At 42.5% G+C, this 17,097-nt stretch overlaps 1 protein-coding gene across 10 annotated transcripts in view; it reads left to right on the plus strand.

Moving 5' to 3' along the window:
• Positions 1 to 17,097, plus strand: part of Ankrd6 (ankyrin repeat domain 6) — a 151,504-nt gene that overhangs the window by 108,049 nt on the left and 26,358 nt on the right. For 6 of the 10 annotated variants that reach the window (XM_013510763.1, XM_013510764.1, XM_005377752.2 and 3 more), the window contains one exon: positions 13,658 to 13,756. In XM_013510763.1, the coding sequence (XP_013366217.1) occupies positions 13,658 to 13,756 (99 nt within the window). Of the gene's footprint in view, positions 1 to 13,657; positions 13,757 to 15,355; positions 15,683 to 17,097 lie in introns of those variants that run through there. The other 4 variants (XM_013510766.1, XM_013510765.1, XM_013510762.1 and 1 more) reach the window with 3 other exon arrangements.

Here is a 17,097-nt window from a genome sequence, read left to right on the forward strand (position 1 = left end):
TCTACCAGCTCCCAACAGCCATCACTCAGCTCCCAACAGCCTTACTTCTTCTCCAGTTCTGCCTCTTATGCTGCTGGCAACAGTCTTCAGGTGGGCCTCCCATAGCCAGCACCACACTCAGTTCAGCTGGGTGTTATAAGTTGACCACCAGTTGTCAATCGACCACAAACAATAATATCAAGACAGATTAGGTATTGACATAGTATAAGAATCAATAATGTACCACCCTTAACCATAGAGAAAATATCTAAAAGTGTAGTATAAACACTAACACAAACCAAATATTAACACACAGTAAATATCTACTAAATTTGACAATTATACCTCCAGTAACAATAGAATTCTACAGTAGTAATAGTTCACTATCTGTTGTAGTCAGGGTTTGCAAAGGAATAGATTTAATACAGGACATATAATTTATAGGATTATTTTATAATATTCACCCAAGAAGTCAGATGCAGAAGAGTGCAAGAGATCTGTCCATGCACTGGAGACCCAAAGAATCCATCTGAGGGCCTGGATCCCACAGCAATGTCCTGCACAAGTCCATCTGAAGACATAGCGCTCATGGGAATGTCCTCCATGAGTCCAGCTGGAGGCCTAGAGCCCACAACAATATCTCATGCAAATGACAATGTCTCTTGCAAGTTTGTATCAAAGATCTGCACTCAGAAGGTGCAAAAGTCAGTAGTACAAGCTAGAAAGTGTGTGCCAGCAGTGTGAAGGATCTGTGCCACCAGGTTGAGGGATTTGCACTGGAGCCAGGAAGTGATGCTCAAGGTAAAGACCAGAGCTTCCTCAAAGAGAATAGCAGCTATCCTCAGCAACTATGAGGACCCGAGATCCTCCGATGATGATAACAGCTCAGTTCATATCAGGAGAATCAGCATGACAAGCTTCTCCATCAACAAGATGCCATCTTCCCCTCCAGTTCTCCTTTTATACTGTTGGCAATAATCCTCAGGTGGGTCTACCGCACCCAAACCATGACGACTGAACACTAAGTTGGGCTTTCCAAATTGACCATTAGTTAATCTATCGCAATATCTAAAGATTAGTAAAGATTAATGATTATTCTAGTAAAGATATAGAGAGTTGGGAGTGGGAGAATGAAAGAAGAAAAATTGGAAAATTAAACAATGAAGGATTAGAAGGAGGGAAAGTGAGACAAAGGATCCTATAAGGAGTAAATAGAAATTAATAGAATTAAATAGAAATAATAAAAAAGAACAAACAGGAATAAGAAGAAAAAGAGCAAAATAAAAAAAATTTGGAGAAAAAAAAATTCATACAAAAATGTTGAAAGGAGGTAAAAAAGAGGAAAGCAAAAGAGAAAGGAAAATTCCTCATCTCCCAGTAAACTAGTGATGAATAAAGAGGGGGAAAAAAAGAAAATGAGTCCAAAAATAAAATTTTAAAAACCCTCTGTAGTTTTGAATGAGTGCTTACTTTCCAGCATCCACAGTTTGGAGATCCAGGAAGTCAGAGTTTCCTCCCACTAGCTTTAGGGCCTTTGGGTTTGTGAAGTGATCTCCTGTTCTAAAAGCCCCTCTGTTTACCATAGGCTGTGGCAGCTGTCCAAGCTGAGGTGTATCCTTGCTCATGTAGTAGATGGAGAGGGCAATCAGACCTCAAATCTGTGCAGAATGCAGGCAACAGGGCAAAGGTTTAGGTATTTAATGCTAACACTTTCAGATCCAACTATTTCTATGCACAGCACAAGCCTGGCATGGCTTCTGACGATGGAGGGTGGGGCCTGTCTCCTTCGTGGTCTGAGTTTAAAATTCTCAGGGGTTCTCTGTCTAGCCTACTCCCTGCCTGGAACTGCCTCCTATGAATGTCTCTCACCCAGTCACTGTGGGAGGGTTACATTGTGAACCCTGAAGTGAAGAAGTTTTGTTAGTTGTTCTGAGTCTCAAACTTAAGTAATCAATCCCTTCTTGAAATGGCACCTGATTAAGTACTCCCTGTGAGTATGATGGGTGACACTGGATTCCCTCTCTGGCAGTTGCCCACTGTGTAGAGGAGGTAATCTTGGAGCAAAACTTCACACTCATTTTGCAGCTAACAGCAGCCATAGGCACCTCCTGGGTGTATGCCATTGGCGTGTCTACCATTTGTCCCTGGTGCTGCCAGCCCTGGGGGCTTACCTTGTATTTGTGGAAGCAGCTTCCCCTTTCTGGGAGGCTGGGTAAGCTTCCAGACTGCTGTGCTTTTTTCCTCCACATTATGGTCTGTTTTTCCAACTTCTCTGTAGCTTCTCATTTTCATGTTAGTTCCTACCAGAATCTTGGTGATCTTTTTTTCTCTTTGCTGAATTGTTACTTTCCTGGTATCTGTCTGGATTACAGATCTCAGGAAGGCTGAATTTTATCACTCATCACTATTCCACCCATATATTTTATGATAATAAAGAAAAGGTCACCAAAAATAGATCCAGGAAGAAGCAGAAAAAATTTTTTTTTATTCTAAAGAGAAAACAAAACATCACAGGGGCTGGGGATTTAGCTCAGCAGCACAGTGCCTGCCTGGCAAGCAGGAGGTCATGAGTTTGATTCCCGGTACTGGAAAAAAACAAACAAAAAACACTCAAAAACCATAAAAATAATATAGAATTTCAAAACAAGATGATAGGAATTAACAGTGGTTACTGTATTACATATTGCTATCTTCAATGAGTTTGCTCAGATTACCAGATATAAGAATCAAAGACTGATCAAACAACTAAAGAAATTTAAAAAATTAGAAACAATACAGAGCTTCACTAAACAAGATGGTAGAAATTCAACAATAGTTGTTGTATTGCATATTGTTGTCTTCAAATTATTTGATCAGATTAACAGATATAAGCATGCAAAATTGGTCAAAAACTTTAAGCATTAACTGTTCCTTTCAATAAACCAATAGGCATCAGCAACGCAATTATCCCAGCTTTGTTTATACATATATATTTTCCCTTCTTTCTTTCTTTTCTTCTTTCCCTTATCCCAGTTGTTTTTTCCCTTTGAGCAGTTTCTTTCCCTTTCACAATATCTATTGTAACTTTGGGGTTTTATTTATTCTTTCAAGTTCTTACACTAGGGGGACAATAAGATTTATTTCATTTATGAGTATGGTCTCTAGTTGCATCCATTTATGTATAAAAACCATGAGTTTATCTTTTTATAGCTGAATAATACTCCATTATATAAAAATACCACATCTTTTTTTATCCATTCCTCAGTTGATGGGCATTTGAGTTGTTTCCAAGATTTAGATATGTATGACAAATTGCACTGCTATAAACATGGGTGCACGTGTATCACTGTGATATGATGTTTTCAGTTCTTCTGGAAAAATACCCAGAAGGGGAATAGCTGGGTTAAGTGGGACCTCTAACCCTAGTTTTTTTAAGGAATCTGCACACTGATTTCCATAGTGGTTGTACTAGTCTAATTCCCACCAACAGTGGAGAATGGTTCCTTTGTTCCCACAGCTCCTTCAGAATTTGTTTTTGGTTGATTTCTTGATGATAGCCATTCTTTCTGGGGTGAGATGGAATCTCAGTGTTGTTTTAACTTGAATTTCTCAAATGACCAATGATGTTGAACATTTTTTTCAGATATTTATTTGCCATTTGTATTTCTTCATCTGAGAAGTGTATATTCATCTCAGATGCCCATTTTTGGATTGGGTCTTTGAATTTTGGGGAATTGATGTTTTTAAAAATTCTTTATATGTTCTAGATAGAAATCCTTTGTCTGAGGGACAGTTGGCTAAAATTTTTTCCCAATTCATGAGTTTTCTTTTTACCCTATTGGTGATTTCTTTTGATGTACAAAAACTTTTCAATAAGATGAGATCTCAGTTGTTGATTCTTTGAAGTATTTCCCATGCAGTTTGGTTTTTGTTCATGAACTCTCTGCCTACCCATGTCTTCAAGATTTCTACCTACTTTCTCTTCTGGTAGATTTAGTGTTTCTGTTTTAATATTTACATCTTTGATCCATTTTGACATTAGTGCATGGTGGTAGACATGGGTCTAATTTTAGTCTTTGTCATGTGGAAAGCCAGTTTTATAGACACTATTATTAAAGAGGCTATCTTTCTTCCAGTGAACATGTTTGGCCCCTTTGTCAAAGATAAGGTGGCTCAGTGTGTTTAGAGTTGTGTCTGCATCTTCTACTCTGTTCCCTTGATCCTCAGGTCTGTTTTTTGTTGTTTTTTTTTTTCCAATACCACACTGATTTTATTACAGTAGCTTTGTAGTGTAATTTCAAATCAGGGATTGTGATGCCTCCTGCCTTTCTTTTGTTGCCCAGGATTGCTTTTGCTATTCTAGGCCTCTTCTGGTTCCAGATGAATTTTAGGAATATTTTCTGTAGATCTGTGAAGTATACTAATGGTATTTTAATTGGGGTTAAGAAGCAGAAAATTTAAGTAAAGTCTTAAATTACTAAAGCAAAGATTTGACGCTCCACTTCTTCCTGTTGTCTGTTGTCAACATGGCAGCCATGAGCTTATTATAGCAGACTTTGGTCACTGTAGTGACAACTCTGTCTGGCTGCTGCTGCCTTGGCATCCAACTCAATTTTGGAGGCTTTTTTACTTGTGGCTTTCTGAAGACTGTCACTCCTGTACGACACATTGGAGAATATGGGAAAAGACTGTTCATCATCCAGCCTTCAAACTAAGACAATTTTTGGGTTTAGTGAAATCCTACCTTTTGTTGAGTCAGATTCCAATAGCAGTTGGCCTATCTCTGGAAAATGTATTTATTGGTGATGCTGAATAAGCAGAGACTCGAAAAGGATAGTTCCCAAGACACTGGGAATATTGCAGGCGTCCTGTGTCAAGGTAGATTGCATGTAACTTCTTTAATAATCCTGAAAAGAATTATGAGAAAACAATGACTAGCCTCAAATTGAAACTAAAAAGGCTGAATTATGGTTAAAGGAGCAGGAAATTTGAAGATGAATGCAGGAGAGAGGTGATGGGCCCTCGTATCAAAATCCAGCTAATGACAAAGCATTTACTGATCATTCTCCTAAAGCAGCTGCTGACAGCAAATCACTTATTTCTCCAAATACCAAGCATATTCTGAGTGGAAAATAAATTAACAGTCTTTTTTTGGCAGTCATGGGATCAAACCCAGGGCCTCGGGCATGTTAGGCAAGTGCTCTACCCACGAGCTATAGCCACAGCTCCCTCTGGTCTGTGTTTTTCCTCTGTGGTGGATAAAACTTACTTTCATTAGTCTGTTTGTCAGTGTTGGTCCAGATAAAGGTTTTGATTTTGGGGTTTTTGCTTCATTTTTAATGAAAGTTCAGAAAATAATAATAACAACTTGAGAAATAGGAATTTATGAATTTCTTAATTCATAAATTTATGAATTTATGGCAGGTTAGTGTTTTATTTATCTGGCAAATGGAAGTTAGCGAAGAGAAGTCTGTGTTAAGTATCAAGAAATATAGTCCTTTGTGCATTTCTGTATTACAGATATCTGGATTATTCAGGGACTACTTAGAATTTTAAGTTGCACAAGAAGTACTGAATAAGCCATGTAAAAATTAGCACCTTAATAAACAAATTTTCAGTGAACTAAGAGGAGGAAAAGGAGAAAGAAAAATTGGAAATATGATTAAATATATAGCCTTTGCAAAAGCACTAAGGCTGAACATTTTTACAGTGATGTTTTAATTTTACCAAAAAAAATTCAGTGTTACTTAAAATATTGTGAAGCATTGGGCAAAATGGAAAGCTAGATTGTTTTATAAAACCAACACACCCATGGTAATCAAACCAGGCAAATATAAATAAGAATGAGAACCAGAATCGTGCACTAACCTCACTTATGAAAATAGATACAAAAATTCTTAACATTGCCTGACAGAATACAGCACTTATCAGAGGAGTAATATAGTATGACCAAGTGCATTTGTTTCAGGAATGCAAGGATGGTTCGGTAGTTCATTATACAGTACCAGCAAAGGAAGAAAAACACCTGATAGATTAACAGTTGCTGAAATGCCAGTGGTGTCTACTTTCTGGAGAGGCAAGTCTTAATCTCCCACCCCTTAGCTCATCACACATCAGGCCACTATGCTTTGTTTTATGAATATGTCAGTTGATTGGAAATGTAATTTGTAATTTAAGTAGCTGCTTGTGAGGGGCATGAGGGCCATTCACTGATGTCTTTTCACGTAATGACATGTATACCGTGGAATCCTCAACAGCTAGGTAAGTTGCTTGAAATAGTTTAGTCCTTATTGGTGGACTTGTCTAGTGTTACTAAGCTGCAAAAGGGGGGGGCTTCTTATTAATGAAATCTAATTGCTAGGAATAATCAATTCCTTTATATATATATATATATATATTTTTTTTTTTTTAATAACCTCTCCAGATTATTTTGATGCTTGTCATTTTATAAGACTATCCCAGTATCTCTGTCCTGGCATGGATGGACTGTTGACACCCACTGCAGGAATTTCCATTTGCCCCCATAACATTTTGTCTTGTTATTTCCCTATTCTTCCAGCCTGAGACTATCATGTTTCTTGATTTTTGTCATCCAAAGACTTTACTCCTTTGCTGCTGCTCGTCACCTAAGATGTGATGTGTCACTCATCCAAGTCAACAAAACACATTCCCAATAAGGCAAGAAAGCCCCAAACACTTTTTAAACTGTAAATTGTTTTAGAATGTAGTTTTATTTTCTTACTTTTCTTTGATCCATAGCACATTTTCTTCTGAATGTCTTCTTTGAATCATAGCCTGAGAAGCATTTTAAAGTTTTCTGACCCAAATCTACGTCATTCAAGACACTGATACTCTCCACAAATACTATCTATGATAAGAGGACCAGTCGGGGGGAAGCACCTGGGAAAGTGGGGTTCTTCTGCCGTGTAAAATCTAAAAAAAATCTCAGGTGACCAGGATTTCAGCTATTGCCATCCTGCTACAAATAAGATTTAAAACTTGAGAACTCATTTAACCTCTGTTAGCCTTACTATATTCATCCAAATTAAACTCTCAAGGATCTTTTTCCTTTGGAATATTATGTTTCTAAAATATGTGCCATTCTTATTTGATCAGCCTTACAACTTTCTTGCATCATACTACCTCTGTTCTTAATGCTACAGATAATATACTCAAACATTACCTACCTCAGAAAAAACTGCATGACCCAGACTGCCATATATCTTAAGACCTCCTAAAGAAAGGAAACTTTATTACTCTGGAACTATTACACTCATGTAGCCTAAACTCTTCCTGTTATGCATTTTCTCCTCATGTGAACCATATCTACCTACCTGACCTCCTTGAATACCCCCAGTTAAGATGCTTAAATTGTTTTATGTCTAAGCTAATGAGTCTCGATTTCTTTATGCAGTCTCTCCCTCCCGTCAGGTTTCTATCCTTTTATTCCACTGGATTCTGACCCAAGTCTCTGTGACTCTGGTCATAGGAATATCATTGAAGAAAGATGGTGCTGCAGGAATAGCTAAGCACCAGCCAGTACCCTTGCTTCTTGCTGTTGAGGTGCATTCTGCTCTGTAGACCTTGTCATTTATGGGGCGGGTATTATCCCTCTGAAAGACCTGCTCTTTAGTAAGTAGGCTCTGAAATGCTTAAGCAGAAGTAAGAAGCTGTGACCTGGCTGGAGTAATGAGTGACCAGGGTCATCACCCAGGGCTCCCAAAGCCCTTGGAGGAAGGGAGGCAGGGTGGTGAGACAGAGAGAGAGACAGAGAGAGAGAGAGAGAGAGAGAGAGAGAGAGAGAGAGAGAGAGAGAGATGCCTGGGGTGTGACCTTTCCTCAGGAGGTGTCTCCAACATCAGCACCTTGGTCTGCCTGCAGAGTATCCAGTGAAGAGGGTCAGTACCATACCTGAGCACATGCGGGGAGTGAACACCTCCACTTCTTTTCAAGGTTTTAAGCTGGTTGCCTTTGTCTGGGCTCCCTTGTCACCTTCACTGGTAGGAGATTATTATCTTAGCAGAAATCTCCCTCCTCGAGTTTTCCCTGACAGTCTTCCCCACTGCCAGAATGAGAAGCAGGGACCCTCTGTGCATCCTCCATTATCACCTGCATTTTGACCTTGTGAGTCACCTGTGGAGTGGGAGTTTCCTGATGCTCCCATGGGCAGTTCTGCTGCAGCCTGGCCCATAGGGCTCAGCCGCCTGAGTAAAGCATCCTTCCAGTCAGCACCCCAGAACTGTTCACAGGGGGCCAGTGAACAGTTTGGCAATATCTCAAAGCCCTTCCCTGTCCAGTTCCCTGGAGGTGAGCCAGCTCTGATTCCTGGTTAGATGAAAGGGGAGTTCAGGGATATTGTCTGCTCCGGCTGCAGATGCCCCATCCTGATACTAGGACCAGGAACTGGCCCTTTAAAGGGGCCAAGACTGGGGTTTATAACCTGTAGCTGTACACTAGGATCACCTAGAACTTTAAAAACACCGACTTCAGACACTACCATAGGTTGATGGAATCCAGTGCTTTGGGGATAAAGTTTGGGAATGGCTTTTCTGGTGGGTATGTGTTTAAGATTTTAGATAACTCTAATAAGGAATAGAGGTAAACACCAGTGGTCTAAGTCAATAGCTCTAAACATGTGGTCCTCAGCCGCTAGTATCTTCCTCTCAGGAAGTTGTTAGAAATGCACATTCCCAGGTTCTACCCCACACTTACTGGATCAGACACTGAAAAGAGATCTCAGCAATCTGTTTTAACAAGCTCTCTAGGGCAGCCTGCTGCCAAATTCAGTTTAAGAACCACTGGCTTAGGGTATAATACTTTTGCAAAAAGCAGGACAGTTTGATATGACCCGTAAATGTAACTGTGCAAGAGCACCAATAGAAGAGATACTCTGAGAAAGATTGCATAAAGATTAGTTGAATTGGGTTGTGGAATTAGAGGGGATTTTCTTTTACTTTACAAATTTTTTAGTAATGCATTATGCTTACTATGTATTCTTTGACGATACAGGAAGCTCTGGGTCACAGCAGGGAAGTCTTGGAGTTTTGCACTGACAGGTGGGGACAAGAGCGTCACGAAGAATGTAGTGAGAGGAATGGTTCTTGCTCGGGCAGGCCCAGCCAGGCAGGCTTAGCCTGCGGGCTGCTCTGGGGAGGGGTTATCCGGCCTCTTCATCTTCTCCTGTGTTCTCAACCTGTCACACACTGGAGTCGTTGAGGAGTTGTATAAAGACTGGTACCTGGGCCCCGCTACCAAGAGTTGATCAGACTCAGGAGGAGGGGTTTAGGAATCAGGAAATATCCTCCCCAGGATGTTTTAGTATACAGAGAAAATACATAACCTCTGCTCATCGCCAGGGTTCCGAGAAAGCCAAGCTACTTCTAAGAAACCCCAGAGGTCAGTGTTTAGCCTGGGTCACAACACCTAAGCACTTGCAAGCGCGACATAGAGTCCCATGTCTGCCAGGGACTCCACCCCATAACACCGTCAAGGCAGCGTGGAGGTGGGTAGGAGCACAGGGGCTGGAACAGATGCGTAAGAGACGAGTCCATACTTCAGCTACCTGCTGCATGGCATAGAACAAGTGGCAGTGTCCATGCCTCAGTTTCCTCCTCTGTAAAATAGGCTTAAGAATAGTGTCTACCATACTGGGCTGGGAAGATTGGGTGAGCTAACACATGTAAAGTTCTTTTTTCTTTTTCCTCTGGAAATGGAGATTGAGCCCAGGCCTTAGTTCTGATTCATTTCTCCAGACTTTCTATTTTTTGAGACCGGGTCTTTCTAAGTTGCCAGATGGGTCTTGGACTGACTCAGCCTCCCCAGTGAGCTCCCAGCATGAGCCGCTACACCGAGCCACGTATCTGTACTTCTTAAGACAAGGTGGACCATGCAGTAAAGTTATTGCTGCTGTCTGCTGCTGTTGCCTTTATGAATGTTGGTCTCCCTGGGCTACCAGGGCCTGAGGTGAGTCAGGCTGATCTTTGAGGGTAAAACCCAGGGCAAATTAATGCTTCAAAAGCTTCTTCCACTTACCGTTCATAGTACTGGGTCTTTTACTCCTGTCACCGTTTTTTCCCTGGCCAGACCGAGAGGATGGAAATAGAGTGGCTTCATCCTTGCTTTCCTCCTTTGCTTGACAGTACATGTATGGAGGGACCTTGCCTTGTGCTGGGACAGTGAAAGGGTCAGACGCAGGCAGCTCCAAGTTCTGTAGGAAACAAGTTTCTTCCTTTGCTGCCTCTGTGCCTTTTCCCAGTGCCAGCAAAGAAGCCAAGCACGCAAGGGGGTACAGATCATCCTCAGAGAAGCCCTTGTGTCACTGCTGAGGCTGTTGATACCACCTCAGAGAGGCAGAGACAGCCTAGAAACTGAAGCGTGCACCCACCCTGAATTTCCGTGTATCTTCCTGATGGCAAATCTAGCACAGTTGGGTCTGGTCCTGCCCTGTGCTTGAAAAACACTCTCTCCTATGGCCCTACACTGCCCCCGAGTTGGCCTGGTTCATGATTTGGAGGAAGGTACAGTCCCTGCCCTTCAGGAGACCATAGCCCAGGTGACGCAGCAGGATGCTCTGGTTCCCCCGCAGGGAGCGGAAGTGCTGTCGGTGTGGAGAAGGCAAGTTGAGAACGTGTCTTGCTGTGGAGGCGCAGGCGTAGTTTGGAGATTGGTGTTCTCAGTAAGGAAGGCGGGACCGGTGACTCCTGTGTGTGTGCCCCTCCCCCAGCCTCTCCTCCCGGCCGCTCCCCATTGTGCGCTCTGCTTTCTGGTGATGTGAAGGCATTTTTATCGGACCGTGTTGTCACCGTCCTCACAGCTCAGACGTTTCTCCTCACATCTGTGGTGCGCTGTCCGTGTTTCAGAATGCCTTCGGAAATGTGTGACGGTCACTGATTCAGTGTCAAAGTAGGTCCTTGACAAGGACGCGCGATGACAGATGGCACCTGAGATGGGGCCCGAGGAGTGAAACCCTCTCATTTTGCTCTGTCCAATCAGCTGTGGACACATCATTTAAGGATCAGGGTTAAATAGCATACAGCTGAGCACAGTCACCAGCAAAGAAAGGTCACCCTTTATCTCACCTCGGATATGGTCTCTTTATAAAGGTGTTTTATAGCCCACTTTTTGGGAGTAACTTTGTTCTTAATTAAGAATTCTAATTTTAAAGTGAGCTCTGACCTCTTTCTTTCCGGACTCATTCCAGCGCTGATTGCATCTCGTGAGTGGAAATTAAGATTCTTTATCGTCTGTTACCTCTGTCTTTCTCCACGGCTAGTTATCTATGGCAGCTTGTGCTTTATTGAGACTATAAATAGGCTTATCCGGCTGGAATATTAATCGCCACCTTTGGGTCTTTATGGACGTGGTGAGCAGGGAGTAGGGCTTGGTGAGACTCAGTCCTCAGTGTTGTGTCTCAGTGTGGGTGGTGCAGAGGCTAAATGGTGCGTGAACCTGTTTTTCACAGTGAATCCTGAGGGAACAGAATAGCTCCTTTGGAGAAGCAGGAGTTTGGGAAGGTCGGTTAGTGTCTTGGCTACTTTTCCCTCGTTGCTGAGACAAAATACCCAACGCCCAAAATGAAGGAAGGAAAGGTTTATTTAGCTCACAGTTTGTGGAGGTTTCAGTCCATACTTGGTTGGCTCCGAGGCAGAAGATAGCAAAGCAACAAGAGCAAAGGGTGGAATGGCAGCCGAACAGCAAACAGCCAGAGCAAACCCGGAGGAATGGCGGCAAGCAGCTTCTTTCTTGCTTTACATCGTAAACAGGCTACCCCCACCTAAGGGGCGTGTAGCTCTCACACAATCTCCATGCCCTCCTCTTCCACAGGCTCAGGATGTATACAAAGTAAGTATCCTGGCTTCCTGCTGAGTCACTTAGCCAAACCTCTAGACTCCCCAAGTTGACACAATGTTTCAACCACAACAGTTAGTTTAGACTGAGAAGTGTTATTTCCTCCACGTGTCACCCTTGGTGTTTCATCCCAGGAACCATGTGCTTAGAGCAGCTGAGGGACAGACTTTTCTGTGACGCAGCCAGAGGGCTGAGAAACCCACTCAGCTGTATAAGGAGTGGAGCTGTGTAAGGACTGGTGCCCATCACTACGCGTATGAGTAATAAACTGAGCTATGTGTGATAGTGTGGGAAAAAGTCTTAACAGTATAATGGAGAAAAAGTGCTGAGTGACACCGTACAGTTTAATATCATGGACATAGAGTTTGAAACAAGCACAACCGTGTTTTTATATGGTCTCTGGCCACCAGCCGGTAGTGAAAACATAACAAAGGCCAAAGAAATGATGAACACCAAGTTTGAGAGGGGGATTCCCTCTAGTGCTGGAGAGGGATGAGATCTGGAAGGCATTCCCAACGAGTCAGTCATTCTCTGATCTTTCCTTAAGATGGCAGATGGGTACATAAAGTTTAAAATATTGTATTTTTGAATGGCTGAAATGGTCCATAATTACACAGTGGGGTACTACTCTGCCATACAGAAAAACTTGAGGCATTTGTGGGCAAATGAATGCAACATGAGAACATAGTGGTAAGTGAAATAAGACATACAAGCTTAAATATTGCGTGGTTTCTCTTATATGAGAAACAATACATATATATTATATACACATATTGTGTTATTAATATTCTACATACAAATAAAGAACAAATTAAAAGATAAATAGGAAGTAGGGAGAAGTTCAAACAATTCCAGAAATTACCTATTCTGTTGTTCCAAAAGTATTTTAATATATGTGCCAATTTGTTTCATTTATACTACCAGTTTTTCTTAGTTCATTTAAAAGAAAGTTTTATGTTATTCTGTTTGTTTCTTCTTTGTAAGGGTCTTTTTTGTCTGTCTTGTACTCTGAGTAACTGCTCTTATGGTTGATGCACAGTATATTAACTAAAAATTTTGCTATGAAATTTTTATTTTTTTCATAAAAATGGAAAGTAAACCTTTCCTAATCAGTTTGTGATCTTTAATTTTTTTTTTTTTTTTTTTTTTGGGTCGTTTTTGAGACAGGATCTTGCTATGCCGTTCAGGCTGGCCTTGAATTCACTTTGTAGCCCAGGCTGGTCTTGAACTCACAATGATCCTCCTGCCTCAGCCTCCCGAGTGCTGGGATGACAGGCATGTGCCACCACGCCTGCCTGTGATTTTTAATTTTAAGGAGTTACTAACTGGAGGCAGATTAGCTTGAAATTTGCTATTTTCTTACCCCTTGCCCTGGTTAGCGTCACTGTGGCACTTCACCTTCCCATAGCATTAGCACCAGTGGGAAAATAAGATATGAAACCCTCACTTTGCTACTTTTTACTTTGCTGCTTATGAATGGAAAATAGAAACTATATACTGTATTCAATGAAATCATTTTAAGTATATTTGGTTCATTGATTACAATGTCAGTACCCAAAGTTAACTGAGACAACTTGAATTCTGGGTAATTCCTAAGACTCTCCTGTCAAACTAAAGTGGCAAGGGCAGGGATCTTGAAAACTGTGGTGCTTGGGGCTGGGGATTTAGTTCAGTGGCAGAGCGCCTGCCTGGCAAGTGCAAGGTCTTGAGTTCGATTCCTGGTACTGGAAGAAAAACAAACAAAAAAGGAAAGAAAACTGTGGTGCAAACCTTGCTGTAGCCCCTGCCCCCACCCCCAAAGGAGTGGTTTTGATGTCTTGTTCTGAAATCAGTGTTTGCTTTGCATTGACAGCATGGCCGGACTCCCCTGCACCTTGCTGCCAATAAGGGCCATCTTTCTGTGGTCCAGATCTTGCTGAAGGCCGGCTGTGACCTGGACGTCCAGGATGATGTGAGTAGGAGCCCTCATCCTAGTTGAAAAGGATCTATTCAAGGAGGGTGGGGGATAGATCTCATGGAATCCAAGTAAACAAGGCCTCTTGAGAGTTCACTCTGGTGCTGTGCTATTATCCAGATCTGGCTGCCATGAACTCGGCTCTCAGACTGTCCATTTAATGATCTAGACAGGACTCAGAGTGGCTACCCTGGGATCTGTTGTCCATTTCTGAATCAGTGAGTAGTGGCTGGGGTCGGGTATGTAGCACTGCCCTGCTGATCTTTGGAGAAGGTGAATTCTCTCACAAAGGATTGTCCTCCAAAGAGTCCTTAGGAAAAGGCCCTGTGGGAATGTGATTGGAAACTATTTTCAGAAACTGAACTCTTAAAATGTGTGGTAAACTTCTAAGACATACGAAATTTTGTGGGCAACACAGAAACTTGGAGAGTTCGCCCTTATCATGAATGTCTTCCAGATTCACTTTTAGTAATACTGGCTAGAAAATGTTACTCAAATTTCAGACCGTCAGCCATACAAAGTACAGCTTTGTTTATCACAGTACTTGAAGTGTTCCTTGGGTCTCTGTGTGATATCTTACAACTTGGCAAACACATGTACCAGTGAAAAACGACAGTGTTTGCAAAGACAGTATGTCATTACTTTGAGCACAGGCAGAAGGCCATCTAGTATGTCTCCTAAATCTCTAGATAGGTCTGAAACCTGTTAGGTCATCAAAGATGTTATTTTCGAAAGATGCTGATTAGTTTCAAGCTTTTGATTTTTACCTTGAGTCACATGTTATTTTTTTACATTATTGCCAATATAACGTTCCTAGCTCAAATCATGTCCTTAGATGACAGGAGGGAAATACAGGGAGAGGGAGGAGAGGCTAACCAAAGAAAGAAGGAGGCTTGAATTGCTAGCACAAACATGTTGGGGGCATCTGATGTGCTCTTTGCATTATCAGAGCCCTCATTGGCCCCAAGGGCAAGGCCGCAGGGCCCAGTGTGCGAGCCATCCCACCCAGCAGTGCTGCCTAGCCTACGTCTGGTGCTCCGGAGATCTGGGTTCTTGTGCAGCCAAGCCACGCCAGTTCCTAAAACTGCTGCTGCTTCTGTCCAAGGCAAGGCAAGAGGTAAAAAAGTCTGGAACTGTCACAAAGTGGCCAGGGTGAGGCGTGCTGACCGAAGGAAAGCCAGCCCTGCTGATAGACAGGAGCACCCTCTCTCCTTCACTGAAATTTTCCTACATCTTTTCTTTGTCCCAGCCCGAGAACACACGCATTGCTTAAGTTAAAGGAAAACAACAGTAACAAACAGTCTAAAAAAAGTGGGTGTGGCGAAGGTAGGTTGACCTTCACTACTTCTGAAGTTTTGCATTTGCCGTTATCTGACCCATGGCTGTCTCCTGTGTCCGTATCATGGTTCTTGATGATCAGCCTTGAAATGTATGCAAGAATCAAGGAAGAAATCTCTTTATATCCTTTAAAGAGGGTGGGAGGTCAAGTACTGGGGAAAAAGTTACCTTCAGAAGTTACCTCTCTTGGGCGGTGGGTAGAGAATGCTAATACTGTAAAGAATTTACTCCTAACTTCCTGTTCTACAGATACTGGTCTTTATGGCATGGTAAGGATTGAGAATTAGTTGAAGAATGACCTCCAGTGGTCTGGAGTGGGATTATTATGAATTTCAACCTGTGGAAACCAGTTCTGTAGAATATGCAACTCCAGGTGCAAATTCTCTCTTGCTTCCCACCTATCCCGGCAACCTTCACTGGAACCCTAACGCCATCTCTGATTGGTCAATGAGCAGCCACACACCCCCCTCCTCAGAAATAGTCCAAGACCCCGTGGCCACAGTAAAAGGCATAAAGGAAGAAAAAAATAAGAGCCAGAGAAGAAAGGCTAGGAAGAACTCTACAAGATCAGAGCGAGAAACCGAGGTCAGCAACTGCTTTGCACACCTACCTTGTCTTTACCTCCTTGCAGCGTGCTGCCTTTGACCCTGCAGAGGACTCTGCCTTCCAACGTCACCCCCTAACCTCCCCGCTGTTCCTTTCCTGACCTGGGCTTTGGAGCACCCGCCCAACTGTTTTCCAACATATAAGAGAGAAAATGAAAGTATTTCAAAACAAAATGTTGACTGCAGAGGTTCCAAAGCACTTAAGTGAGAAACACCAATGTGTCAAAAAGCCAAGAACTGGCAGTTCATGTTCTTTTGCAAATAGGTCAGCGTATTCCAAATCAGAGTGCCCAACTGCAAGGTTGCTGGCTTTTCAACTTTCTGACTGCAGCGATTTTTTTCCTTTGGTTCTTTGCAGTTCATCATTCAGTAAATATGTCTTGGGTCCATATTTCGGCCACGGCTCTACCATAAACACTTAGCTTGCGTCACGAGGCAGCCCCAGCCTTCCGAGACCCGTCTTAATTGGCCTCATAGGTTGGGAGCAGCTTGGTGCAAATGGAAAAAGCCTTCGCAATTTGAATTCAGGCCCAGCCACCATACCTCAAATTAGCTAGCTATCCTAAGCAAGGCTCACCAATACATTGAAAGAATTAGATGACCTACACGATGCAGTAATGCATCAATAAGTACTGACTAAACATTGAGTAAATGCTGGGGGAGACCTGTATTTTCCCCAGCGTTTTCTTTTCAGAGTTTCAGGACTCCATGATTGATTTACATTATATAGAAATACAGATTATGTCAAAATTGTTTGGGTTCATTAGTATGTAGAGCTCATCTTCTTTGTCATGTTTTGAGGAAATGTTTCAACATTAAAAAAACTTTTTTAGCATTACATTTGAATACGTAGGAGCCAAGTGTGGATTCCATGGGTAACTGACTGTTTTTCAACCGAGGGTCTAAAAGTGTTCAGTTGTGTTGTGTTCTAGGGAGAGCGGTCCAAGGTGATAGCCTGGGGCGACCCTGTACTGTTCGAGGCAGGGCCTCACTGTGTAGCCCAGACTGGCTTTGAACTTGTGATTCTCCTTCCCTGGCCTCTTGAGGGCTAATTAAGGTGTATGCCAACACGCCTGGCCTTGTTTGTATGTTTTGTCTGTCTGAGTCTTTAGTTCCCATTCTGGTAACTTAAGAGTGTTTGGTTTTTTTAAAGCCAGAGGAAGTTTATTGCTCAGTCCTCCAGAACCATGCCAGCTGGCATGACAAAAGCTAATCGCCCAGTCAAGGACAGCCACTTCTGGGAGAAAAGGGCTGCATGTCACCTACACAGCAGTGTGTATGTGACTAAGAAAGCAAAGGGCCGGGCTCTGTGCAAGTCTGTCCAGGAGGAGTAAAGTAGGGGAGGGGAGATTATGTCCTGGGACGAGCGGGAGTGCAGCTTAAAGCTCCCCACAG

The sequence above is a fragment of the Chinchilla lanigera genome, unplaced genomic scaffold (assembly GCF_000276665.1).
Source record: "Chinchilla lanigera isolate Chin_1 unplaced genomic scaffold, ChiLan1.0 scaffold00010, whole genome shotgun sequence".
Lineage (NCBI taxonomy): Eukaryota > Metazoa > Chordata > Mammalia > Rodentia > Chinchillidae > Chinchilla > Chinchilla lanigera.